General features: G+C 38.0%; 1 protein-coding gene across 1 annotated transcript in view; it reads right to left on the bottom strand.

The window, feature by feature from the left end:
- Muc16 (mucin 16, cell surface associated) overlaps window positions 1-26,881 on the bottom strand; it is a 243,453-nt gene that overhangs the window by 3,509 nt on the left and 213,063 nt on the right. Inside the window, exons 92-100 of the mRNA XM_052189402.1 lie at window positions 25,122-25,157; window positions 22,210-22,340; window positions 21,140-21,207; window positions 19,756-19,904; window positions 18,207-18,370; window positions 17,818-17,885; window positions 1,558-1,724; window positions 798-839; window positions 407-486 (exon numbers count right to left, since the gene is read on the bottom strand). Of these exons, the coding sequence (XP_052045362.1) occupies window positions 407-486; window positions 798-839; window positions 1,558-1,724; window positions 17,818-17,885; window positions 18,207-18,370; window positions 19,756-19,904; window positions 21,140-21,207; window positions 22,210-22,340; window positions 25,122-25,157 (905 nt within the window). The remainder of the gene's footprint in view (window positions 1-406; window positions 487-797; window positions 840-1,557; window positions 1,725-17,817; window positions 17,886-18,206; window positions 18,371-19,755; window positions 19,905-21,139; window positions 21,208-22,209; window positions 22,341-25,121; window positions 25,158-26,881) is intronic.

The following is a 26,881-nucleotide window of genomic DNA, read 5'->3' as shown; positions in this document are numbered from 1 at the left end:
GGAAGAAACTGGAAGATTCTGAACACATGATTCTCCTTAGCTACCTGGTGAATTTGAATATCAATAGCACTAAATTAGAAAAGAATTATAAAGCTAGCCATATACAATCTAGAAGATAATTTTCCAAATCATATCACCAACGAAAGAGTTGTGTATACATAGTAGACAGGCTACTACAAAACTTTAGAATGTTATTTTATAAACACAGCTTCAGTATACAATTATTAAAGATGGTCTTTAAACAAGCCTGCATGACTATATCACTACCGGACAACATCATTTTTTGAGAACATTGCCATTCATGTAGACTGTCTTAAACCAAACAGGCTGGCCTGTTTAAAAGTTCTAAACTACTCAGTGTTAAGAATACAGGACTACTCCCCCCCCCCCCCATTTTATGGCTCACCAGGAAACAGCACATCAGGCATGTGATGAGCACCAGTAGTACCATCAAGCAGATGAGAATGATAGCCCAGAAAGGAAGACCTGAGGAAACAAATACTGGAGTGAACCCTCCATTGCCACATCCTTGCAATTTTTCCTGATCCTTGTACAGCCTGATGTTGGGTAAGAATCTTGTGGAAACAGCTTAATGGTTCAGTACCATGACTCCATATCCCATTTCTTCCTGTATGGGCCTCAAGCAGTACAAAAACTCTGTGTGCACTCTACCTCAAGAGTCTTTGCCACAGTTTGACCCTCTTTCATCATGACCCTCTGCACATAGCACACTATGACAAGGTTACAGAGGAGGGGCTCCCTGGGATACTCCAGGCATGGGTCATTCTGAACCTTACCAGAATTCTTCATCACATCATCATCTCTGTTTTGAGAATACCCTGGAAATAAATAAAATGGAGAATGTATGTGAGTATGTCTTTCTTTTGTGTTTCAAGACAAAGTTTCTCTGTGTAGCCCTAGCTCTCCTGGAATTCTCTTTGCAAACCAGGCTGAACTTGAACTCAGAGATCTGCCTGCTGTTGCCTACTGAGTGCTGAGGTTAAAGGTGTGTGCCATCATGCCTGGCCAGTCTTCTTCACTTCTTGAAGCTCAGTGTAAAATCCAAGGTCTTAAACGTGGGAGAGGAGGTCTATACTATTGAGATACACCCTTAGGCATATTTTATTCTTTCATTTCTGTTTTCAAAGTTTTGTTCCTTTGATGTAGGGTCTCATTATTTAGTCCAAGCTGGCCTAAACCTACTATTTATAGAAGGCTGACCTTGAACTCACAGAGATCTACCTGCCTCTGCCCACACAGAACTTAGACTAAAGATATTCATCACTATGCCTGGTTATTCTTTTAAATAAAACTTTCCAGAAATATAGAGAAATAGAATAGTGTAAAAATATACTGTTTAAATTAACTATTTATATTTTATCAAAATAACATAATATTTACAATTAATTGCCATTTACTACCCTTGCTTTATTTAACGTTTTCATTCAAAATCTAAAATCATTTAGACATCACACATTATACCTTCAATAAAAAGAATAAATCTAAGAACCTCTGGCTGGAAATGTCATCCTGCCTCCAGTGACCAGGGTGCCTTACCATCCACAGAGACACTCTTCCTGTCCAGTGTGAAGTTCAGCAACTGGGTACCATTTTGTGTCATTCGAAGGAATTCCTCATAGATAGCAACTTTGTCTACTCGCCGAGCCAAAGGTGAGAAGTTACATAGGGAATATACCCCTGTGTGATTGTGGTTGGAGACAGACCTGAGAAAGTACAGAGGATGAAAAGGGAGGTTTGTTATTTTATCTTGATTATAGGTATATGCCACTATGACTGGTCCTCTAAAAATTTGTTAAAGAATTAATTAAAATATATCCTAAACTTAATGTGGTCTGTGAATTATATCTCAGATATTGCGAGCTTTTGGGCTAATATCCACTTATCAGTGAGTACATGCCATGTGTGTTCTTTTGTGATTGGGTTACCTCACTCAAGATGATATTTTCTAGTTCTACTCATTTGCCTAAGCATTTCATGGAGTCATTGTTTTTAATAGCTGAGTAGTACTCCATTGTGTAAATGTACCACATTTTCTGTATCCATTCCTCTGTTGAAGAAAATATAGATTCTTTTCAGTTTCTGGCTATTATAAATAAGGCTGATATGAACATAGTGGAGCATGTGTCCTTGTTATATGTTGGAGCATTTTTTGGGTATATTCCCAGGAGTGATATAGCTGGGTCCTCAGGTAATATACTATGTCCAATTTTCTGAGGCACTGCCAGACTGATTTCCAGAATGGTTGTACCAGCTTGCAATCCCACCAACAACAGAGGGGTGTTCTTCTTTTTCCACATCCTCCCCAGGACCTGCTTTCACATGAGATTTTGATCTTAGTCATTCTGACTGGTGTGAGGTGGAATCTCAGGGTAGTTTTGATTTGTATTTCCCTGGGGTCTAAGGATACTACACATTTACACATTTCTTTAGTTGTTTCTTGACCATTCAATATTCCTCAGTTGTAAATTCTTTGTTTAGCTCTCTACCCCATTGCCTAGAGTTTATTTTTTTAATTCTCTTTCTCTCTCTCTCTCTCTCTCTCTCTCTCTCTCTCTCTCTCTCTCTCTCTCTCTGTGTGTGTGTGTATAAAAGATAATTGTATATTGTCAGATGTACAATTGATAAAGATCTTTCCCCATTCAGTTGTCCATTGACAGTGTCCTTTGCCTTATATAGGTTTGCAATTTTGTGAGGTCCCATTTCTCAGTTCTTGATCTTAGAGCATAAGACATAGGTGTTTTTTTCAGGAACTTTTCCCCTGTGCCCATGTAATCGAGGCTCTTCCCCACTTTTTCTTTTATTAGTTTCATTGTGTATGGTTTTATATGGATATCCTCAATCCACTTGGACTTGACCTTTGTACAAGGAGATAAGAATGGATTGATTTACATTCTCACCACCAACTGAAACAGCACCATTTGTTGAAAATGCTGTTTTTGTTCCCACTGGATGGTTTTAGCACTTGTATCAAAGATCAAGTGACCATAGGTGTGTGGATTCATTTCTGGGTCTTCAATTCTTTCCATTGATATTCCTGCCAGTTTCTGTACCAACACCATGCAGTTTTTATCACTATTGCTCTATAATATAGCTTGAGGTCAGGGATGGTGATTCCTATAGAAGTTCTGTTATTGTTGAGAATAGTTTTCACTATTCTGGATATTTTGTTATTTCAAATGAATGTGCAAATTGCTCTTTCTTTTTTTTTTTGCTGTATTTCTTTTTTTTTATAAATATTTTTATTTCTATATGCTTTGTTTACATTCCAAATGATTTCCCCTTTCCCAGATACCCCCTCCCCATATGTCCCATAAAACTTCTTCTCTCCATCCATTCTCCAATCACCTCCCTCCCTTTTCTCTGTCCTTATATTCCCCTCCAATGCTAGATCAATCTTTCCAGGATCAGGACCCTCTCCATACTTCTTCATGGGAGTCATTTGTTATGCAATTTGTGCCTTGGGTATTCAGAGCTTCCGGGCTAATTAATATCCACTTATCAGAGATTGCATTCCATGTGTATTTTTTTGTGATTAGGTTACCTCACTTAGGATGATATTTTCCAGATCAAACCATTTGCCTAAAAATTTTGTGAATTCATTGTTTCTAATTGCTGAATAGTATTCTATTGTGTAAATATACCACATTTTCTGTATCCATTCCTCCTTTGAGGGACATCTGGGTTCTTTCCAGCTTCTGGATATTATAAATAAGGCTACTATGAACATAATGGAGCATGTGTCTTTATTGCATGCCAGGGAATCATTTGGGTATATGCCCAGGAGAGGTATAGCAGGGTCCTCCGGAAGTGTCATGTCCAGTTTTCTGAGGAACTGTCAGACTGATTTCCAAAGTGGTTATACCATCTTACAGCCCCATCAGCAGTGGAGGAGTGTTCCTCTTTCTCCACATCCTCGCCAACACCTGCTGTCTCCTGAGTTTTTGACCTTAGCCATTCTGACTGGTGTGAGGTGAAATCTCAGGGTTGTTCTGATCTGCATTTCCCTAATGACTAATGATGTTGAGCACTTCTTAAGGTGCCTCTCGGCCATCCAAAATTCTTCAGGTGAAAAATTTTTGTTTAGATCTGTACCCCATTTTTTAATAGGGTTATTTGGTTCCCTGGGGTCTAACTTCTTGAGTTCTTTGTATATATTGGATATTAGCCCTCTGTTAGATGTAGGGTTGGTGAATATCCTTTCCCAATTTGATGGCTGCAGTTTTGTCCTTTTAACAGTGTCCTTTGCCTTATGGAAACTTTGTAATTTTATGAGGTCCCATTTGTCAATTCTTGATCTTAGAGCATAAGCTATTGGTGTTCTGTTCAGGAACTTTTCCCCTGTCCCCATGTCCTCAAGGTCTTCCCCAGTTTCTTTTCTATTAGTTTCAGTGTGTCTGGTTTTACATGGAGGTCCTTGATCCACTTGGAGTGAAGTTTACTACATGGAGATAAGAATGGATCAATTCACATTCTTCTGCATGCTGACTTCCAATTGAACCAGCCATTTGTTGAAAAGGTTATCTTTTTTCCACTGGATGTTTTCAGCTCCTTTGTCAAATATCAAGTGACCATAGGTGTGTGGATTCATTTCTGGATCTTCAATTCTATTCCATTGGTCCACTTGTCTGTCACTGTGCCAATACCATGCAGTTTTTTTTTTTTTTTAACACTATTGCTCTGTAGTATTGCTTGAAGTCAGAGATACTGATTCCCCCAGAATTTCTTTTGTTGTTGAGAATAGTTTTAGCTATCCTGGGTTTTTGTTATTCCAGATGAATTTGAGAATTGCTTTTTCTAACTCTGTGAAGAACTGAGTTGGGGTTGTGATGGGTATTGCGTTGATTCTGTAGATCGCTTTTGGCAAGATGGCCATTTTAACTATATTAATCCTGCCAATCCACGAGCATGGCAGATTTTTCCATTTTCTGAGGTCTTCGATTTCCTTCTTCAGAGACCTGAAGTTCTTGTTGTATAGATCTTTCACTTGTTTGGTTACAGTCACACCAAGATACTTTATATTGTTTGTGGCTATTGTGAAGGGTGTCATTTCCCTAACTTCTTTCTCAGCCTGCTTATCCTTTGAGTATAGGAAGGCAACTGATTTGCTTGAGTTGATTTTATAACCAGCCACTTTTCTTAAGTTGTTTATCTGCTGTAGGAGTTCTCTGGTGGAGGTTTCCAGGTCAGTTAAGTATACTATCATATCATCTGCAAATAGTGATAATTTGACTTCTTCCTTTCCAATTTGTATCCCCTTGACCTCCTTATGTTGTCTAATTGCTCTAGCTAGACCTTCAAGTACTATATTGAAAAGATATGGAGAGAGAGGACAGCCTTGTCTAGTCCCTGATTTTAGTGGGATTGCTTCAAGTTTCTCTCCGTTTAGTTTGATGTTGGCTACTGGTTTGCTGTATATTGCTTTAACGATGTTTAGATATGGGCCTTGAATTCCTTTTCTTTCCAAGACTTTTAGCATGAAAGGATGTTGAATTTTTTCAAATGCTTTTTCTGAATCTAATGAGATGATCATATGTTTTTTTTTCTTTGAGTTTGTTTATGTAGTGGATAGCATTGATAGATTTCCTTATATTGAACCATCCCTGCATCCCTGGGATGAAGCCTTCTTGATCATGGTGGATGATCGTTTTGATGTGTTCTTGGATTCGGTTGGCAAGAATTTTATTAAGTATTTTTGCATCAATATTCATAAGGGATATTGGCCTGAAGTTCTCTTTGTTGGATCTTTGTGTGGTTTTGGTATCAGCATAATTGTGGCTTCATAGAAGGAGTTGGGTAGAGTTCCTTCTGTTTCTATTTTGTGGAATAGTTTGAAGAGTATTGGTGTTAACTCTTCTTTGAAGGGCTGTATGATTCTGTACTGAAACCATCTGGTCCTGTTTTTTTTTTTTTTTTTTTGGACAGAATGCTATCTATGACCCCTTCTATTTCTTTAGGGGTTATGGGACTGTTTAGATGATCTATTTGATCCTGATTTAGTTTTGGTGTCGGATATCTGTCTAGGAAATTGTCCATTTCCTCCAGATTCTCCAGTTGTGTTGAGTATAGGCTGTTGTAGTAGGATCTAATGATTGTTTGAATTTCCTCAGTTTCTGTTATTATATCTTCCTTTTCATTTCTAAGTTTGTTAATCTGTATACTGTCTCTGTGCCTTTTGGTTAGTCTGGCTAAGGGTTTATCTAGCTTGTTGATTTTCTCAAAGCACCAGCTCCTGGTTTTGTTGATTCTTTGTATGGTTCTCTTTGTTCTTTTTGATGGATTTCGGCCTTGAGTTTGATGATTTCCTGCCTTCTACTCCTCCTGGGTGAAATAGCTCCTTTTTGTTCCAGGACTTTCAGGTGTGTCATTAAGCTGTTAGTGTATGCTCTCTCCATTTTCTTTTTGGAGGCACTCAGGGCTATGAGTTTTCCTCTTAGCACTGCTTTCATTGTGTCCCACAGATTTGGGTATGTTGTGGCTTCATTTTCATTAAGTTCTAAAAAGTCTTTAATTTCTTTCTTTATTTCTTCTTTGACCAAGGTATCATTGAGTAGAATATTGTTCAGTTTCCACATATATGTGGGTTTTCTGTTGTTTTTGTTGCTATTGAAGACCACTTTTCCTCCATAGTGATCCAATAGGAGGCATGGGATTAGTTCAATCTTCTTGTATTTGTTGAGGTCTATCTTGTGACCAATTATGTGGTTGATTTTGGAGAAGGTACCATGAGGTGCTGAGAAAAAGGTATATTCTTTCGTTTTAGGATAAAATGTTATATATATATATAACATATATATATGTTAAATCTAATTAGTCCAAAGCTTCAATTTGTTTCACAGTGTCCCTGTTCAGTTTCTGTTTTCCTGATCGGTCCATTGAGGAAAGTGCAGTGTTGAAGTCACCCACAATTATTGTGTTAGGTGCAATATGTGCTTCGAGCTTTAGTAAAGTTTCTTTTATGAATGAGGGTGCCCTTGCATTTGGAGCTTAGATGTTCAGGATTGAGAGTTCTTCTTGTTGTATTTTTCCTTTGACCAGAAATAAGTGTCCCCCAGAGACTCTTTTGATAACTTTGGGTTGAAAGTCAATTTTATCTGATATTAGAATGGCTACTCCAGCTTGTTTCCTGAGACTATTGGCTTGTAAAATTGTCTTCCAGCCTTTTACTCTAAGGTAGTGTTTGTTTTTGACACTGAGGTGTGTTTCCTGTATGCAGTAAAATGTAGGGTCATGTTTATGTATCCAGTTGGTTAGTCTATGTCTTTTTATTGAGGCTTGAGCCCATTGATGTTAAGAGATATTAAGGAATAGTGATTATTACTTCCTGTCATTTTTATGTTATTTTTAAAATTTGATTGGCTATCTTCTTTTGGGTTTGATGAAAGAAGGTTACTATCTTGCTTTTTCCAGGGTGAAGTTTCCCTCCTTGTATTGATGTTTTCCTCCTATTATCCTTTGTTGGGCTGGGTTTGTGGATAGATATTGGGTAAAGTTGGTTTTGTCATGGAATATTTTAGTTTTTCCATCTATGGTGATTGAGAGTTTTGCTGGGTATAATAGTTTTGGCTGGCATTTATGTTCTCTTAGAGTCTGCGTGAGATCTTCCCAGGATCTTCTAGCTTTCATAGTCTCTGGTGAGAAGTCTGGTGTGATTCTGATAGGTCTTCCTTTACATGTTACTTGGCCTTTTTCTCTTACTGCCTTTAATATTCTTTCTTTGTTTAGTACATTTGGTGTTTTGATTATTATGTGACACGAGGTATTTCTGTTCTGGTCCAGTCTGTTTGGAGTTCTGTAGGCTTCTTGTATATTCATGGGCATCTCTCTCTCTTTAGGTTAGGGAAGTTTTCTTCCATAATTTTATTGAAAATATTTGTTGGCCCTTTAAGTTGTAAATCTTCACTCTCATCTATGCCTATAATCCTTAGGTTTGGCCTTCTCATTGTGTTATTGATTTCCTGGATGTTTTGGGTTACAAGCTTTTTGCATTTTGCATTTTCTTTAACTGTTGAGTCCATGGTTTCTATGGTATCTTCAGCATCTGAGATTCTTTCTTCTATCTCTTGTATTCTGTTGTTGATATTTGCATCTATGTCCACTGATTTCTTCCCAATGCTCTCTATCTCCAAAGTTGTCTCCCTTTGAGTTTTCTTAGTTGTTTCTACTTCTGATTTTAGATCCTGGATGGTTTTGCTTAGCTCCTTCACTTGCTTGTTTGTGCTTTCCTGTAATTCTTTAAGAGATTTTTGTATTTCCTCCTTCATGACCTCAGCCTGGTGACCAAAGTTCTCCTGTATTTCTTTAAGTGATTTTTGCATTTCCTCCTTATTGACTTTTGTATTCTCCTGAATTTTTCAATGATTTATGTGTTTCCCTTGTAAGGGCTTCTAACTTTTGATCCATTTTCTCCTGAATTTCTTTAAGTATGTCCTTCATGTGTTCCTGTACTAGCATAATGACCAGTAATTTTAAATCCAAATCTTGTTTTTCTCATGTGATGGGGTATCCAGGACATGCTGTTAAAGGAGAATTGGGTTCAGGTGCTGCCATATTGCCTTGATTTCTGTTAGTGACGTTCCTGCGTTTGCCTTTTGCCATCTAGTTCTCACTGGTGTTAGTTGGTCTTGTTGTCAATGCTGGACTCACCAGTGCAAGCTGCCTCTTCCCAGCTGGCCTCTGGTGCACAGCTGACCTCCTGCACTGCCTGGAGACAGGGTGCTGTGGCCCAGGCTGTTCAGATCCCGAAGCAGACACCTGAATGCTCCTGCCCAGGGCTTGCTGGACCAGAGCACACTGACTCCTCCCAGCCGGCTTCCCGGGTGCCCCTCTGGCCTCTTGCAGGGCCTGGGGATGTGGTGTTGCAGCCCAGGTTGTTCTGGATCCTGAAGTGGAAATTTGAAGGCTCCCACCAGGGGCCTCAGGGCTGGAACCTAAGCTCTGTGGGGCCGGAACCACCAGAGCAAGCTGTGTCCTCCTAGTCTGCCTCCAGTTGCACACCAGGCCTCTTGCACTTCCTGGAGACCGAGTGCTGTGGCCCAGGCTGTTTAGATCCCAAAGCAGACACCTGAAGGCTCCCAACCGGGGCCTGCTGGACTCACCAGAGCTTACTGACTCCTCCCTGGCCTCCCAGGTGCCCCTCTGGCCTCTTGCAGGGCCTGGAGATGTGGTATTGTAGCCCAGGCTGTTCTGGATCCCGAAGTGGAGATCTGAAGGATCCTGCCAGAGGCCTCAGGGCTGGAACCTAAGCTCTGTGGGGCCGGACCCACCGGAGCAAGCTGTGTCCTTCTAGTCTGCCTCCGGTTGCACACCAGGCCTCCCAAATTGCTCTTTTTAACTCTGAGAAGAATTGAGTTGGAATTTTGATGGGGATTACATTGAATCTGTAGATTGCTTTCAGCAAGATGGCCATTTTTACTATATTAATCCTGCCAATCCATAAGCATGTGAGATCTTTCCATCTTCTTTTATTTCTTTCTTCAGAGACTTGAAGTTCTTCTCATACAGATCTTTCACTTTCTTGATTAGAGTCAGACCAAGGTGTTTTATATAATTTGCGCCTATTTTGAAGGCACAAATTTCCCTAATTTCTTTTTCAGCCTGTTTTTTCTTTGAGTAGAGGAAGGCTACTGATTTGTTGAGTTAATTTTATATCCAGCCACTTTGCTGAAGTTGTTTATCAGATTTAGGAGTTCTCTGGTGGAATTTTGGGGTCATTTAAGTATACTATCATATCATCTTCAAATAGTGATATTTTGATTTCTTCCATTCCAATATGTATCCCTTTGACTTCGTTTTGTTGTCTAATTTCTCTGGCTAGGACTTCGAGTAATATATTAAATAGGTAGGGAGAGTGTGGGCAGCATTGTCTAGTCCCTGATTAGTGGGATTGCTTCAAATTTCTCTCCATTTAGTTTGATGTTAACTACTGGTTTGTTGTATATTGCTTTTAATATGACTACATGAAGCTCTAAAAAGGAAGACCAAAGTGTTGGTGCTTCAGTCCTTCTTAGAAGGGGTAACAAAATATTCACAGGAACAAATATGGTGGCAAAGTGTGGAGCAATGATTGAAGGAAAGGCCACCCAGAGACTGCCCCACCTGGGAATCCATCCCATATACAGTCACCAATAATAGATACTATTATGGATGCCAAGAAGGGCATGTGATAGGAACCTGATATAGCTGTCTTCTGAAAGACTCTGCCAGATCCTGACATATACAGAGTTGGTTGCTCACAGGCAACCATTGAACTGCTCACTGGGTTCCCAATGAAGGAATTACAGAAAGGGCTGAGGGAGCTGAAGGAGTTTGCAACCCTCTAGGAAGAACAACAATGTCAACCAAACAGATCTCCCAGGGTCTAAACCACCAACCAAGGAGTACACATGGAGGGACCCATGGTCCCAGCCATATATGTAGCATTGGATGGACTTCCTGGAAGTCAATGGGAGAAGAGGCCCTTGTTACCTCAAAGATTCAATGCCCAAGTTTAGGGTAATTTGAGGATAGGAATGGGGAGTGGGTGGGTGGGATCACACCTTCATAGAAGCAGGAGGGAGGTGATGGGATAGGGGTTTTCTGGATTTTCTGGGGGGGGGAATCAGGATAACATTTGCAATATAAATAAATAAAATACCCCATCAAATGACTAAGAATATACTATATTATATTTTAAATACATCAATGGTGGGTGTGGGGGGTTGAATAAGAATGGCCTCCAAAGGCTAATAGATACAAATGCATGGTTTCTAGGGAGTGGTATTGTTTAAAAGGATTAGAGGTGGTGCTCATTCAACTGGCAGCTAGCATGTAGAAGAATGCAAATCAATCCATTCTTATCTACTTGTACTAAGCTCAATTCCAAGTCGATCAAGTCCAAGTCGATCAAGGACCTCCACATAAAACCAGACGCAGTGAAACTAATAGAAAAGAAACTGGGAAAGGACCTTGAGCACATGGGAACAGGGGACAATTTCCTGAACAGAACGTGACTAGCTTATGCTCTAAGATCCAGAATTGACAAATGGGACCTCATAAAATTACAAAGTTTCTGTAAGGCAAACGACACTGTCAATAGGACAAATGGCAACCAACAAATTTGGAAAAGGTTTTTTTACAAACCCTACATCCAACAGAGGGCTTATATCCAATATATACAAAGAACTCAAGACGTTAGACTCCAGAAAACCAAATAATCCCATAAAAAATGAGTACAGAGCTAAATAAAGAATTTTCACCTGAGGAATATCGAATGTCTGAGAAGCACTTAATCATCAGGGAAATGCAAATCAAAACAACCCTGAGATTTCACTTCACACCAGTCAGAATGGCTAAGATCAAAAACTCAGGAGACAGCAGTTGCTAGCCAGAATGTGGAGAAGGAGGAACACTCCTCCACTGCTGGTGGGATTTAAAGTTGGTAAAACCACTCTGGAAGTCAGTCTGGTGGTTCGTCAGAAAACTGGCAATGATACTTCCAGAGGACCCCACTATACCACTCCTGCGCATAAACCCAGAGGATTTTCCAGCATGTAATAAAGACACATGCTCTACTATATTCAACCCTTTTTATAATAGCCAGGAGCTGGAAAGAACCCAATGTCCCTCAGCAGAGGAATGGATACAGAAAATGTGGTATATTTACACAATGCAATACTACTCAGCTATTAAAAACAATGAATTCATGAAATTCTTAGGCAAATTAGTGGAACTGGAAAATATCGTCCTAAGTGAGGTAACCCAATCACAAGAGAACCCACATGGTATGTACTCACTGATAAGTGGATATTAGCCCAGAAGCTTGGAATACCCAAGACACAATCCACATCATCAAATGATGCTTAAGAAGAAGGAAGAACAAAGTAAGGATACTCTGGTCCTTCTTAGAAGGGGGAACAAAATACCCACAGAAGGATATACAGAGGGAAAATGTGGAGCAGAATCTGAGGGGGAAAATATCCAGAGACTACCTCACCTAGGGATCCATCCCTTATACAGTTACAAAACCCTGACACTATTTTGAATGCCCACAAGTGCTTGCTGATCGGAGCTGGATATAGCTATCACCTGGGAGGCTTTGCTAGTGCATGCCATGCTCTACTATGTACAGATCAGGACACTCTCAGTACAAGGTCCCCAGTGGAGAAGCTAGAGAAAGGACCCAAGCAGCTGAAGAGGTTTGCAACACTATAGGAGGAACAACAATATGTGCCACCTAGTATTCCCAGAGCTCCCAGGGACAAAATCACCAACCAAAGAGTACACATGGTGTTACCCATGGCTCCAGACATATAGGCAGCAGAGGATGGCCTTGTTGGACATCAGAGGGAGAAGAGGCCCTTGCTCCTGTAAAGACTTGATGCCATAGTGTAGGGAATACCAGGACAAGGAAGCGGGAGAGGGTTGATTGGGGAACAGGGGGAGCGGAGATGGCTTATGGGATTTTCGGGGAGTGGGGAACCAGGAAAGTGGACATTTGAAATGTAAATAAAGAATATATCTAATAACAAAAAAAGAAACGTTTGGAGGTGTGTTCCTGTGGGAGGACATATGTTACTGCAGCTGGACTTTAGGGTTTCAAAAGTTTAAGCCAGATCTAGGACCTCTCTCTTCCTTTGCATATATATATATATATATATATATATATATATATATATATATATACACACATACATGTGTGTGTGTTTGTACCTGTGTATGTGTATATATGTATATACACAAACAAATTCACATGAATAATTTTTAGCTAATTATCTATCACATCTTCCTGTGGGCCGCCATGTTTCCTGCAATGATGATAATGGACTAAACCTCTGAAATTGTAAACAAGCTCCAGTCTTTCTTTTATAAGAGCTGCCTTGGTCATGGTGTCTCTTCACAGCAATATAACACTGACTAGTACACTTCCCAACACTGACCAGCTATCTATCCTTTATCTGACATCATTTTTCACTTATACTTTGATATGAGATAGGGCTTAGCATTAGTGATGCCATTTTATCTCAGACTGTTGATGAATTCCTTGCAAAAAAAACCCTGTTCTCAGGGTTTGCTATTAGATGATCTAACTCAGAACTTGTCTAATAGAGATATTCCAGGGCAGTTATTAAAAATAGTAGTTGTTCATATGGTTCCCCCTAACAAATGGAACAGGGGTGGTCACAGTCTATGTTCCCTGCCATTGGCTCCCCTTCACCCTATTTGGACTGCCTGGTTGGGCTTCAGTGGGAGAGGATTCCCTAGACCTGCTGGGAGTGGATGCTCTAAGGTGGAATAGAAAGGGGGATCCCCTTTTCTAAGGAGAAGGGTAAGGAGCACTGGAGGGGAGGAATTTTTAAGGATAGATAAGAAACAAGTGAGGGAGGAGTTCTGTGGTTGGGCCATAAAATGAATTAAAAATATAAATTTTAAAAGGGAAAAATAGGCAATGGTCATGTTCAATGTTTCAGTTGCCTAAGGGCAAGAAGGAAGTAAACAAGAAGTAAATCAAAAATTTAAAAGAGAAAATTGGAGAATATCTAGTTTATAAAAGGAGTTATTAAATTTCAGATGCATTCCCAAGGATCTAGAAAGTTCCCAATGTGTAAGACTATTTGCAATACCAAAAGATTCTTAAAAACCCTAATTTCTAATATCTATCTCTATAGTTGGCATAATATCTAAAAAACCTAATTAATGCAATACATCATATGAATAGAATCAAGGATAATACACACACCCACTCACATTTTCTCCATCCCCCTCCCACTCCCCTTCACACTGGGTTAGAAGAAAGAGAAAATGCAATGACAAAGCATATATTGCTTATTTGATAAGAAAGCGATCAAATAAAACTTCCACACTGATAAATGTAGGACAGAAAGGAACTGAAAAGAGTATCCATGCATAGTTCAAATTCATACCTAAGACTTAATCATGAAAATTTGGGAAAATTTACTAATAAGACCAGGAAGAGGAAAATGATGTCAGGTTTCTGCTTTATATTATTCATATTGTGCGGGGAGCTACAATTAGGCAAGGCGTGTGTGTGTGTGTGTGTGTGTGTGTAACCTAGATTAAAATTGCAATGTAGTCCTCTCTTTTCAGATAGCTTGGTTGTGCATATATAAATTACTAACACATATTCACACACACACACATACATACACAGACACCTAAAAACTATGCAATTTAGGATGTAATACCATATTTTTGGTGTTTCTATACCCTAGAAACATTCTGAAAATAAAATTAAGGACAAGGTTTGTTCTCTAGTGCATCAAAGAATAGGAAATAAATATTTCAGAATAAACTTAACACAAGAAGTGTAAGTCCTATACACTAAAAAAGAAAAAAGAAAAAAGAAAAGCTGAAAAGAAAATTAGGAGATTTATCCAAACTTGGAAGTACAAATCTGGCAATTTAGAAAATTGGGCAGGAACATCTAAAGTTTAAGACCTCCCTGGATAGTAGAATGAGTTTAAGTCTAGCCTGGACAACTTAGTGAGAAGCTATCTCAAAGTTAAAAGTAAACATGAGCTTTAGATAGAAAGTTGTAGTCAAGCATTTGTGTAGAATATACCACTGAGGGGCTGGCCAAGTGTCTCAGCTGTAGCAGACAACCTCAAATTGACCATCAAGGAGCTGGAGGCATGGCTCTCTGGTAGAGATCACCTGCTCAGCATTCCTAAAACTCTAGGTTCCATATGTAATCCCACAACACAATAGATGCTTAATTTGCCTCATTAGTTACTAGCTACTCTATGGAACCACATGGATAGGCTGCTAGGATCCACAACATGTGGTTCTAGACCATATTATCTTTCTTGGGCCCTGGACTTTGGTAGTTTCTTTCTTTCTTTTTTTTTTTTTTTTTTTTTTTTATCCTAGCACATTTTATCCCCTTGCTTCTCTTTTGCTATGTCAAAGAGAAGTTTGCTACCCTGGCTTCATAACAGAATTTCCCCAGGAGTCTTTAAAATATACCCTTACTTGGGTTTCAATCCACACACATTAAATATAAATGTTTATCAGACCCTGCATATGAACATTTTACTTTATAAGCTCACAGAGTGAGGCTGATATACAGTAAGGGTTGAGAACCACTTAGCACATCATTAGCTGCTGTTGCATGGGTGTTCCTTCAGCAAACTTATCAGGCATGTTACTCAGTCCTGTAACCCCTGCATTTGGAAGGTAGAGGCAGGAGGATTTAAGATAATCTTCAATTACATAGGGAGTTTGAGACCAACTTGTGCTATACAAAACTTTATCTTAAAATATAAAATGAAGCTGTTGCAGATCATTTTCCTTCCTTTCTTCACAGACTGACATTTGTAAAAAAAATACAGCATATACTTTGATAACAGAAAAGATAAAAGGACACAGGGAAAACTATATTTTTGGGGGAACTTATATGCTCGAATATTTAGTTTCAGATATATAGTCAACTGTGAATGCTAATCACTTGGAGTCTATAGTAATATGGGCTCCATTCAGAAGCTCTCCTTATGTGAGATTCAGAGATCATTCTGAAAAATATTTTTATTATTATGTTTATTTATTTGCATGCACATGCACTTGATTACCTTGTCAACAGCTGTGTGTGTGTGTGTGTTGTGTGTGTGTGTGTGTGTGTGTGTGTGTGTATGTGTGTTATCATGTATGCTACATTGTTTATATAGAGGTCAGAAGACAACTTTTAGGAATCAGTTCTCTTTCCACCATGAGCATCTTGGAGATTGAACTTATGCATCATTCTTGGTGGCAAGTGTATTTATCCACTTAGAAATCTTACAGACCAAAAACTCTCAGATCTTGAACGGACTTTATTCTAATCTGATGAGAAAAGAAAACATTGGGACAAATAATGGTGTGTTTCGTTGAGATAAGGTGTCACTGCACAGCTCAGGTTGGTCTTGAACCTCTGGTCCTCCTGCCTCAGTGTTCCATATGCCAGACAATTGGTAACAGGTGTTTAGGCCATTGAAGATAGACTCCACCTACATAATCAACTTTGGTTTATGCAGCCCGATTCCCTTGTTAAGACTAGAAAACCATTGTGTTAAAGTTCCTTAAAATGTGAAATTATAGACAGGCAGGAGCAGCCTATGTCTTTAATCCCAGTATTCAGGAGGCAGAGCTAGGCAGATCTCTCTGAGTTCCAGGCTGGCCTGGTCTACAGAATGAGTTCCAGGATGGCCAAGGCTATACAAAAAAATGACTTGAAAATCAAAATAAACAAATAATTAAAATTTATATAAAAGGGTAGTAGTATTATGGTTTTGTTGGAGTCCTTTGTGGCAAAGATATTGCTTTCTGGATAAAAAAATGAACTCTGAGTTCCATCCTTGAGCTTGTGTAGAGCCATGGCATTCTGTTCTGCCTCAAACATAAGAACATTACACAACACCATGTCCTTTAAGAGGGGAGTACCAGGACAGAGAAAAGGGAGGGGGAAAGACAGGAGAATGGATGGAGAGAAGAGGACTCATGGGACATATGGGGGGGGGGGACTGGGAAAGGGGAAAGCTTTTAGAATGTAAACAAAGAATATAGAAAAGAAAAAAAAAAAGAAAAAAAAAGAGTTAATTTAACCTGGCCTGTAAATCATCTGATCAGAATCTAAAGAAATGCCAAGGAGATAGGAAAATTATCCTCATAATAAAATATTATATTTTTATTCACCAGAAGTTCCTGTTCTGAGGAAGTTGCTTACAGATCCTCACTGCTTGCTTTTCTAGGTTCTAATTTTAAAAACTACCTTTTCCTATTCTATGCATTCTTTAACTACCAAGTGACGTCCTAAGCATGCTTTTTCTGATAGTCTTCTTATTCTTTCTCTGCAGACTTCCTTTAAGCCCTGTCTGCTTGGAGCTTGTAAAGGCTTAACTTGGCTCAAAAAGCATAGATTTTCCTTTTCTTCTTCTTCCTCCTGGCAGGGCTCAGAATTTACACATTGCTTACACTGTTGTTTTTCTTTCAAAGTCTAATAAACCACTCCTCAGGTTCTCTTTTTAATTCTTTAAAAAGTTGTTTTGTTAATGAGTTTAAACTCACAAATTAGAACCCTAGTTCTCCTGGAAAGAACAAACAGTATTGGGATTATAGACATGCCTCCAGTCCTGGCTCTGTGTGGTGGTTCTTGACTATTCATTTCTCTTATCCACAAATCAAATATTTTATTTTTAAATCCAGGTTAGTCAAATAAATTCTAACTTGTTTGAATATTGCTAATTTTAATATATATATATATATATATATATATATATATATATATATATATATATATACACATACATACATATATGTACAATACATACATTCTGGATTCTTTGACCCCTCATACCAATCACCATCATATCTGGTAGGCTTCACAAACTCAACTATTTGTTTAAGCTATGAATCAAGAAATTGTGAAAATTGCCTTAATTTAGTTTTTCTCCCCAAGCACAGCTCTAGGGTAACAGATTCATGAGTACATGCCAGGGTTTTATATTGATTCTACAGGTCTCCATGCTTGCAAGGGACACATTTTACCTACTGAGCCATCTCCTTTTGAAACCACATTGTGGTTGCTATCTTTGACAAGGCCAGCAGAGGGGAATGTTGTCACATGGCTGTTCCCCCAGGCTGAAGTTTTACTGAAAAGAGAGTCTGCACATTAGTAAATTCCCAGATTTGATGGTGCATGACTCAAATCCCAGCAGTCTACACCAGATGTGGAGGTAGAGGGACAGAAATTCTAGGTCATATTTAGTTGTATAATGATGTTGAGGCCTAGAAGTTCTCGGGGTCATTTGATCGTGAACTGGCACTTACCTGAAGGCTAAAACTTGACAGTCAGAAAAATAACTCTTGATGCTGCTGTTTCTGAAAAGCTGATTGAGCTGAAAAACAGGAAAATGTTTCCCAGGTCAGAACTCCCTGGTCTACTGTTGAAGAAATTTGATAGCCACTGAGTATACTTCCCAATCTATGATTTCATTTACAAATGAAAGCCCAAGCATAGGCTGTCTTGTTCCTGTGTATGGCATAGCTGTAGCCCCCTTTGCTAACCGTTGAATATGTATATGGTTTTCTCAGTTTATAAGTGGGAATAAAAATGTGTCTTTAGGGACTCTTTTTTTTTTTTTTAAATTGCCTACTGACCTAGAGTTCATAGTCAGTCTCTGCCTGGGAATGAAGTGGACAAGCTAAACCATTCTCACCGCATATTCAATACTTCTTTTGTTTTGCTGGTGTTTGGTAGTGCCTTGCTGGGCTATATCTTCGGAATAGGGTAGGTTGGTGATGGTGAAGTTCAGGTTAAAATGCTGAAAACTGGAACTGGTTGTTGGTATTTCTGCTGGCAGAAGAATGGATGTCTTCATGTCTTAAGAAAGAGAAAGAGAAAGAGAGAGAGAGAGAGAGAGAGAGAGAGAGAGAGAGAGAGGTTTAAAACTTCCATATCAATTAAGTATCAACAATCAGCCATTCATTATTCATATGAACACCAAAGAAGCAAGTAACTCATCTTAGTTTACATGTAGGTGCTAAGGAGATGGCTCACTCAGTATGTTCCCACTGTGCAAGCATGCAGACCTCAATTTGAATCCCTAACACCCTACGAGTACTATTTTTCTAAGTTTCTATAGTACCATACTGCTTTCTAAATTCATATCTCCCTACCTATCACTTAATGCTACTTTCAGACCCATTAGAATTTATTTTGCATGGTAAATAATGATAATATTTAATGAAATTCACAATAGATCAAAGTACAGAGAATATTTCTCTGGAGGGTTCAGCCACAAATGGGACATCTATAACACACACACACACACACACACACACACACACACACACACACAGACACACACTACCCCTACAAGACTTAGAGACCATTGTAAAATAAGGGGTGGAAAGACTATAAGAGCTAGATGTCAGCAAAAGTGGAACAAAACAGCATGCTCTAGACATAATAATGCTGCTATACTTAAGAACTGACAGCAGCTGTGGTTGTCTTCACAAAACCTGTATAAGACCAATCCAGTAAACATCCAAGCATGGATAGGAGAGGACCTCACAGACCTCCATTTCTAGTTGAGGACCCTGCAGTTAAAGGAGGGAGAGTCCTTTTTTTTTTTTTTCAGTAAGAGTGTGATCTACCCATATTCCTGTGGGTGGCTCCACATCAGTGCCTATATGAGCATCACAAGTTAGTCTTGGTGGATTATGAAAAATTAATGACAATATTATCTTGGGAGGGGTAAAAGATGAGGGTGGGTATGTAAGGAGATGAGGGTATAGTAGGGGTGAATATGATCAAAATATATTATATGAATGACATTTTCAAAACATTAATTAAAAACCATATTAATTAAGCAAGGTGTAGCATGCACTGTAATCCTAACACTGGAGAGAAGGATACAGTAAAATTGTTAAATCTTATTGACTAGCTTGTATGTTTGGATTGTGAGCTTCAGATAAAGTCTCAAAAACTAATGTGGAGCATGATATAGAAAGATACCAACTTCTCCATCCACACCATGTATACCACATACACACAAAGTTTATCTACAAAATAAAATAATGCTTAGGTGTATTTGCCTCATATTCCCTTCTTCCTTCCATTGGATGAATCATAAGCAGGAACCATTAACATGAACTCCAGAAAGCCTCCTTTATACTTGTATTTCATTAATACTCAACAGCCCTTTGCTTTCACCCAATTGACCATATTGCTTCCACTTATGAAACTAGCACCACCATTTGTACCTATCACACGCAGATCTGTCAACTGGTAGGTGGCACCCAGCCAGTGGGAGGACGCATTCAGTGTCTTATTCAAGAAGACTTGCTTCACAAGGTTGGGGTCCAGATAAGAGGAAAACAATGCCTCAATAGTGACCACTGTGGAGCCTGACCTAGGAACAGAGACCACAAGAATTCAGACAGCAATGAAAACTAGCAGTGCTTCAAGCTGCTACTTTTAAAGACTCAAAGATCTATGAATAGGGATTGGGTTATCCAGAATACTCAAAAACTCTAGGTACTGTTTTTCTAGGAAATACATTTTCTACAAAATAAGCTGAAACAATTACAATAGCAATAACAATTTATCTTAAACACTTGATATGTATTAAGATTCTTTAAACATCCCTTCTATCTCTCTAGTGGAATGTATTTTTATAATTATTTCCATGTTAAATTTTAGAGGTGGGATGCAGAGATGATTCACTGCATAGGAAAACTTATGTCATAAGCATAAGAACCTGAGTTGGGTTATCCAGAATACTCAAAAACTCTAGGTACTGTTTTTCTAGGAAATACATTTTCTACAAAATAAGCTGAAACAATTACAATAGCAATAACAATTTATCTTAAACACTTGATATGTATTAAGATTCTTTAAACATCCCTTCTATCTCTCTGGTGGAATATATTTTTATAATTATTTCCATGTTAAATTTTAGAGGTGGGATACAGAGATGATTCACTGCATAGGAAAACTTATGTCATAAGCATGAGAACCTGAGTTCGGGACCATATAAAAAGTCTAGGCATGCTCTGCACAGTCCTATAACTCCAGCATTATCCAGGTCAAACAGGAAGATCTCTGTGTCTTTGAGGCTGCAAGCCTAACCTCAGGTTCTGTGAGATGCCCTGGCTCAAGGTAATAAGGTAGAGAGTGATATAGTATGATATCTGATCTTTGCTGGCTTTTTCCCATGCTTGTGCATCTGTACATTAGTGAATACAACACTCACATACACTACACACATACAAATAAAGGAATACCAGAGTCACTGAACTTTAGAAGCATTGCAAGTCCTGTTGGGTGAACCAACACTTCTCAAGCACAGACATCTTTGTTCCTTCCCTTAGACCAGGGTTTAAATCTCATGTTGGTAGTACTTTGGAAATTAATTTATTTGTGGTTCAGATTCTGATAAATTACTATTGTATCTAACTAATGGAGACCTATGAGAGAATTAAATGAGATGATCATGTGTGACAATGTTCAATAGGGAGATTTGTCTGGGATAAATATAGTTATGTTTACTTTGACTTCTGCGGCAAAAAGTGTTTCCCGAGATCTATCCTATTATTATTAAATTTATGGAGGCTGATCAGTCAGTTTCCAACCTTTAGAACTTACGTCATGTTGGTGACCAGGCAAGACTGGAATACTTCTTTTAGCTCACTGCCTGTGTAGAGTGTGGTGACCTAGAAGGTAAGATAAAGCAGATTGGTTAGAGAGAAGTACCATGTGGGTGAAGAGATCACCATAAACAACTTGATGTGTATGAGGCTGGGGACATACATAATTCAAATATTTACTCTGCCTTAACCTATTGTACCCCTCCAGATACCATGCAACTGGTATAGTTTGTATTTGAAATATCCTTTGAGGGATGCTCCATGTGTTGAAGGCCCAATCTCTACTGCAGCAATGTCAAGTTTACAGGATTTGATCAGATAATAATGATTGGACCTTTTGATTGACTGATCCATTGAGAGGGTTATAATTAAATGAACTATTGGGAAGTCATGGAAACTGTAAAGGAAGATGTCTTCTTGGAGGAGATAATTCATTGGGAGTGTGCTATTGAAGGACAGGATCTTGTAACAGATTCTTCACGTGGGAGTAGCTCTGCCTTATACTCACTCCAGCCATTGTCATGTTTCAAATCTCATGTCTCACACCTCACTTCAGGCACAGAGTAATAGAGATGGCTGAGCCCAGGACTCAATCGAAACAAAACCTTCCTTTGATACATGATTTATTTAGGCATTTTTTCAAAACATAGAAAGCTAATATAAGACCCATTTAAAATTCTTATTTTTATTATTTTTTTTAATGTATGATGTAGGTTTCAGTCATGCTGTGGTGCATATCTGGAGGTCAGAGTCCAACTTTATGGACTTCTTTCCTTCCACCCTTAGATGTGTTCTAGGGATCAATCTTTGGACATTAGATTTGCCCAACAAGTATTTTACCCTCTGAGTCATCTCAGCAGCCCTCCTGGTGCTCCTCTGTGAGTCTCAGTTTGTGTGCCTGGTAAACAGGCCACATGCCTACACTGCATCTTTGAAAACACTAGAGAAGATGGAACACATGAGCAAAGTCAAAAAGTTGAAATGATTACTTGGTGGTTCTAAGTCAGATGGAGTAATGATAGAGGTACTTGGGGAATGGAGAGATGGGAGATTAGAAATCAATTTCACCTTATCTTCGATGTCCCTCTCTAGGGTGATATATTCTGAAGATGCTGGGTCTGTGTTGTTAAGGTTCCAGTTGATGATGCAGAAGTTTAGCTGGTACTTGCCCTGTATGGTTACATTCAGGGACACATAGCCTACAGTAACAGAGAAAGAAAGACCTTTAGTTCTTTGTACAGGACTGGAGTTTTCTAGAAAACCTCTGCTTGTTATAAGAATAAACCTAAAGTAGGCATGCACGCTAAGAATCAAGAGAGCTCACAAATGCAACATTACTTCAAAGTAGGGGGGAATTGGACTTTTACAAAGGTTCATATCACTCTGACATTTCTGTTTTTGCTTACACAGGTTCTATTTTCTGGAATGTGCTTCTAATTTCTTTGCCCAGAAAACCCTCTTTATGCTTCGGAAACCCAATGCAGTGGATATTGATTAAAGTATATACACCCATCTTGTTCAATGTCTTGCCACAGTACTAAGTATATTTCTATCATATCAGATTCTCTTTGAGGAATCCCTTTTTGTCTTACCATTCCTCTAAGCTCCTACAACACACTGCTGCTCAAGTGAGACCTATTAACAAAAGACATCTCCATATGGAAGAGTCAATGTTCCTTTCCCCATAAAGAGTGTGTGTAGACCTTGGATGTTGAATTAAAATTTATCATGAATCATCTTGGAGACAATTATATCATGTGAAATAAATTAGCAAAAAATACACATACCATATAATCTCACTTGTAAGTGGGATAATTATTTCATAAAATTATTACATACAATTTCCAAAACAATTCTGATTAGGAAAAAAATCAAACAAAGACAATGAATCTTTCTCTTTCTCTGTCTCTGTCTCTCTGTCTATGTCTCTCTGTCTCTATCTATGTCTCTCTGACTCTGTCTCTGTCTCTCTGTCTCTGTCTCTCTGTCTCTGTCTCTCTCTCTCTCTCTCTCTCTCTGTGTGTGTGTGTATGTGTGTGTGTGTGTGTGTGTGTGTGTGTTTAAGATGGGAGCTGATGATGAAAAGCATGGTTTCTCAATTAAAGTGTTCATCAATTGATGGATGGATAATGCTACAGAAAGAGAATGATTTTTCATTTGTGCCAACTTAAGGACACTTCTCACAAATAGTTGCAGGCTAGATGAGATTTAACAGAAGTTGGAAATAGATGGGATGACTAGACGCTTGGACGAGGGAAGAGGATGCAGACAAGGTATGACTAGAAGTTTGGGCAAGGGCAGAGGCTAGAGAAAGGTTGATAATAGTCTTTAGTTTCAGCTATGTGGGTACAAGAAATTTTGGCATTGCTACACTGAGGGTGACTGTAGATAATGACATTAAACTATAAACTTCAGAAAAGGGAAAGATTTTAAAGTATTTTTATTTTTACCCTAAAAATAATAACTAGGGAGCTAGATATGTTTAGTGTCATTAAATATTGCCCAATGCAGAAATGAATAGAAACATGTACTATGTAGAACATTCTAGTTCTACATGGAAACATTCTATTTCCATGAACCACCTAAAATTACATTTATAAAGACATTAGATATACAAAATATATACGGTAAAGTTCTGAAGACAATTGTGAAGAATGATGTCTATAGTTAATATGTATATATAACTGATATTTTAGTATATATAAAGTATACAATGAGAATGGTTTCAGTCAGGCATTTCTATAATGCATAAATATGGATGATCATATTTATTCGTAGTTTCTTATCTCCCTCCATCCCAATTTCTCTTTCCCCTTTCTTATCAATATATGCTTAAGCTTTTTGATAGAGGATGCTTGGTTTGGTTTTATTGAGAGAAAGTTTCACACTGTCTTCTAGTATGGGCTGTAGCATACTATGTAGCACAACCTGGTCCTGTACTAATGCCAATCTCCCTGCTTCAGGCTCCTGAGTACTTGGAGTATAAGTATTAGTCACTGGGCCCAGTTCTGGCAGTGGATTTTAAATGTTCTCCCTGTCATTTTTGTTTCTGTCTCTTCTTTTTAGTAACTATTTTCAGGGATGTGTATGCTAACTAACTTGATTGTGATAAGTCTTTTCACAAGTTATACATATACCAAACAATCACTGAGATCATTTTAGTGCATACAATGACATTTTTCACTTAAATCTCACCAAGGCAGGGGTAAAAAGCAAATGGATTAAAATTGATAACATTAGTTTTGTCAATAAATTTCTTGCAATTTATTTTCCCTCCTTATGACAGCTTATGGAGGGATATTATTCTACAACCAAGATATAAGGTAACTTTGTTTTATAGAGAGAAGGAAATAAAATAAGTTTATGAAATATTCATTGCAAATGCAGGTTCAGAAAACCAGTAACTGTTGATGGTAGCTCCTTAGTCCATCAGAGAGACCATTATTTTACAACCAACATATTGGCTAACTGTGTTTTATAGAGATAATGAATTAGAATAAGGTCATGAAATATTCACTGCAATGCAGGTTCAGGACAACCACTCCCTCTTGATGACTGTTTTCTTAGTTCTTAAGGTAGAGGCCTGCCATTCTTCATAAAGTATTTGAACTGTACACTTACTTTCTATCCACCCATGGAAACAACATATTGCAATATCTCATCTTTCTGTGTCTCAAGATGACCTCAAAGCTATTGGTTCAAACCTATTATCCCTATTGGGATAATCTTCCTATCCCATCTTTCTAAATATTAAGGACTAAAAGTGCATAAATAATCTCTAGCTACATCATTGGCATTTATTGATGATTTCTCTGATTCCTTTCAATAAAGTAGATTTAATTCACAGCTTGTTTTATCACAGTGATAGCCCAGCTTATGTTTCTAGTTCCTTCCCTCCTGAATGGTTGGAGATATGGACAGAGACTGTTGTTATTTTCCCCTGAATGTTGTGAAGGGAGGTTTGGTATTGGACCACTCACCACTAGAGGTAGTTTCTGTAGTCTGGTGAGTATAACCTGGAAGATAGGGAGGAGAGGTATTGGTGAGGCATTGTAAGAATAGCTTAGATACCAGGGACCCCACCTATGTCAGTTTACAAACATACACTTTTCCTGACTCAACCATCACAATTTCTTACTTGCTTACAAGCCACCACCTGTTAATTAACATTTGTGGGGAAACATATCTGTGAACTAGAGGTGGTGTACCAATCCAGCCCAAACTGTGTTTAGATGTATGGGTGTACTTTGAGGGGAAATGTTCTTTTTACTAACTTATGACTATACTTGAATGTCCATAAACATGATTGAAATAAATTTCATTAGAAAGTACAGGAACAGTCAGCATAGGTTTATATGTCTTACAACAATCAAAATAGGAAGCCAGCTGCAAGCCACCCCTAGCAAACAATTAATCTTCCTCAAGGACCTGCAGAAAGGAACCTTGAGATAGTGACTCAAGGCTCTTGATCAAATCTCACTTCAGCTTACTGCTTTCTTGAAGTTTATCTGGCCTGAATATTTTTTGTTTGTTTGTTTTTTGTTTTGTTTTTTCTTTTTTATATTTAAAAGGGAAGTAAAAACACTTTATGATAAAATTAAGGATTTACTTTATAATACCCAGAAGCTGGAAGGTACCCAGGTGTTCCTCAACGGAGGAATGGATACAAAAAAAAAAATGTGGTATATATACACAATGGAATACTATTCAGCCATTAGAAACAATGAATGCATGAAATTCTTAGACAAATGGATGGAATTGGAGAATATCATACTATGTGAGGTAACCCAGTCTCAAAAGATCAGTCATGGTATGCACTCACTGATAAGCGGATATTAGCCTAGAAACTTGGATTACCCAAGTCATAATCCACACATCAAATTATGTCCAAGAAGAATGGAGGAGTGGCCCCTGGTTCTGGAAAGGCTCAGTGCAGCAGTATAGGGCAATACCTGAACAGGGAAGTGGGAAGGGGTAGATGGGGGAACAAGGGAAGGGAAGAGGGCTTATGGGACTTTCAGGGAGTGAGGATCCAGGAAAGGGGAAATCATTTGAAATGTAAATAAAAAATATATGGAATAAAAAAATTAAAAATTTACATGGAAAATATTTCAGATAAAATAAAAGCGATACATAGAAAAACAAGTTAAAATTGACAATTTTCAGGGAAAATTAAAGAGTAAAGTGGTATATGTAAAACAGTGCTAAATTAAGTAAAGTATGAAATGGAAACATTTTATGATAGAATTGAAGATTTACATGGAAAATATTTCTGATAAAATTGTAGAAAAATTTTAGATGTTAAAATTTTTAAATATGTTAGAATTGAAGATTATCCTGGAAAATTTTATTTAGATTTAAGAATGGTAGGCATAGAAGTTTTCCTAAGTTGATTGAAGGTAGAATTATAAACATTTTCTGATAAACTTGAAGATTATATGGAAAATATTTCTGATAAAATTGAAGAAATATATAGAAAAACATGTTAAAATTAAGATTAAAGATTATCAAGGAAATTATAGAGATAAAGTGTTTAGCATAAAGATAATTCTAAGTTGATTGATGGTGGAATTATAAACATTTTCAGATAAAATTGAAGATTTACATGGAAAAAATTTCTGGTAAAATTCAAGAAATTTATAGTAAAAGATGCCAAATTTGACTATTTCCTGGAAAATTTTACATGTAAAATGGTAGACATAAAATTTTTTTCTAAATTAATTGAAGGTGGAATTAGAAA

Source organism: Apodemus sylvaticus, chromosome 7 (assembly GCF_947179515.1).
Source record: "Apodemus sylvaticus chromosome 7, mApoSyl1.1, whole genome shotgun sequence".
Classification (NCBI taxonomy): domain Eukaryota; kingdom Metazoa; phylum Chordata; class Mammalia; order Rodentia; family Muridae; genus Apodemus; species Apodemus sylvaticus.
This window is presented reverse-complemented; position numbering and strand designations above follow the sequence as displayed.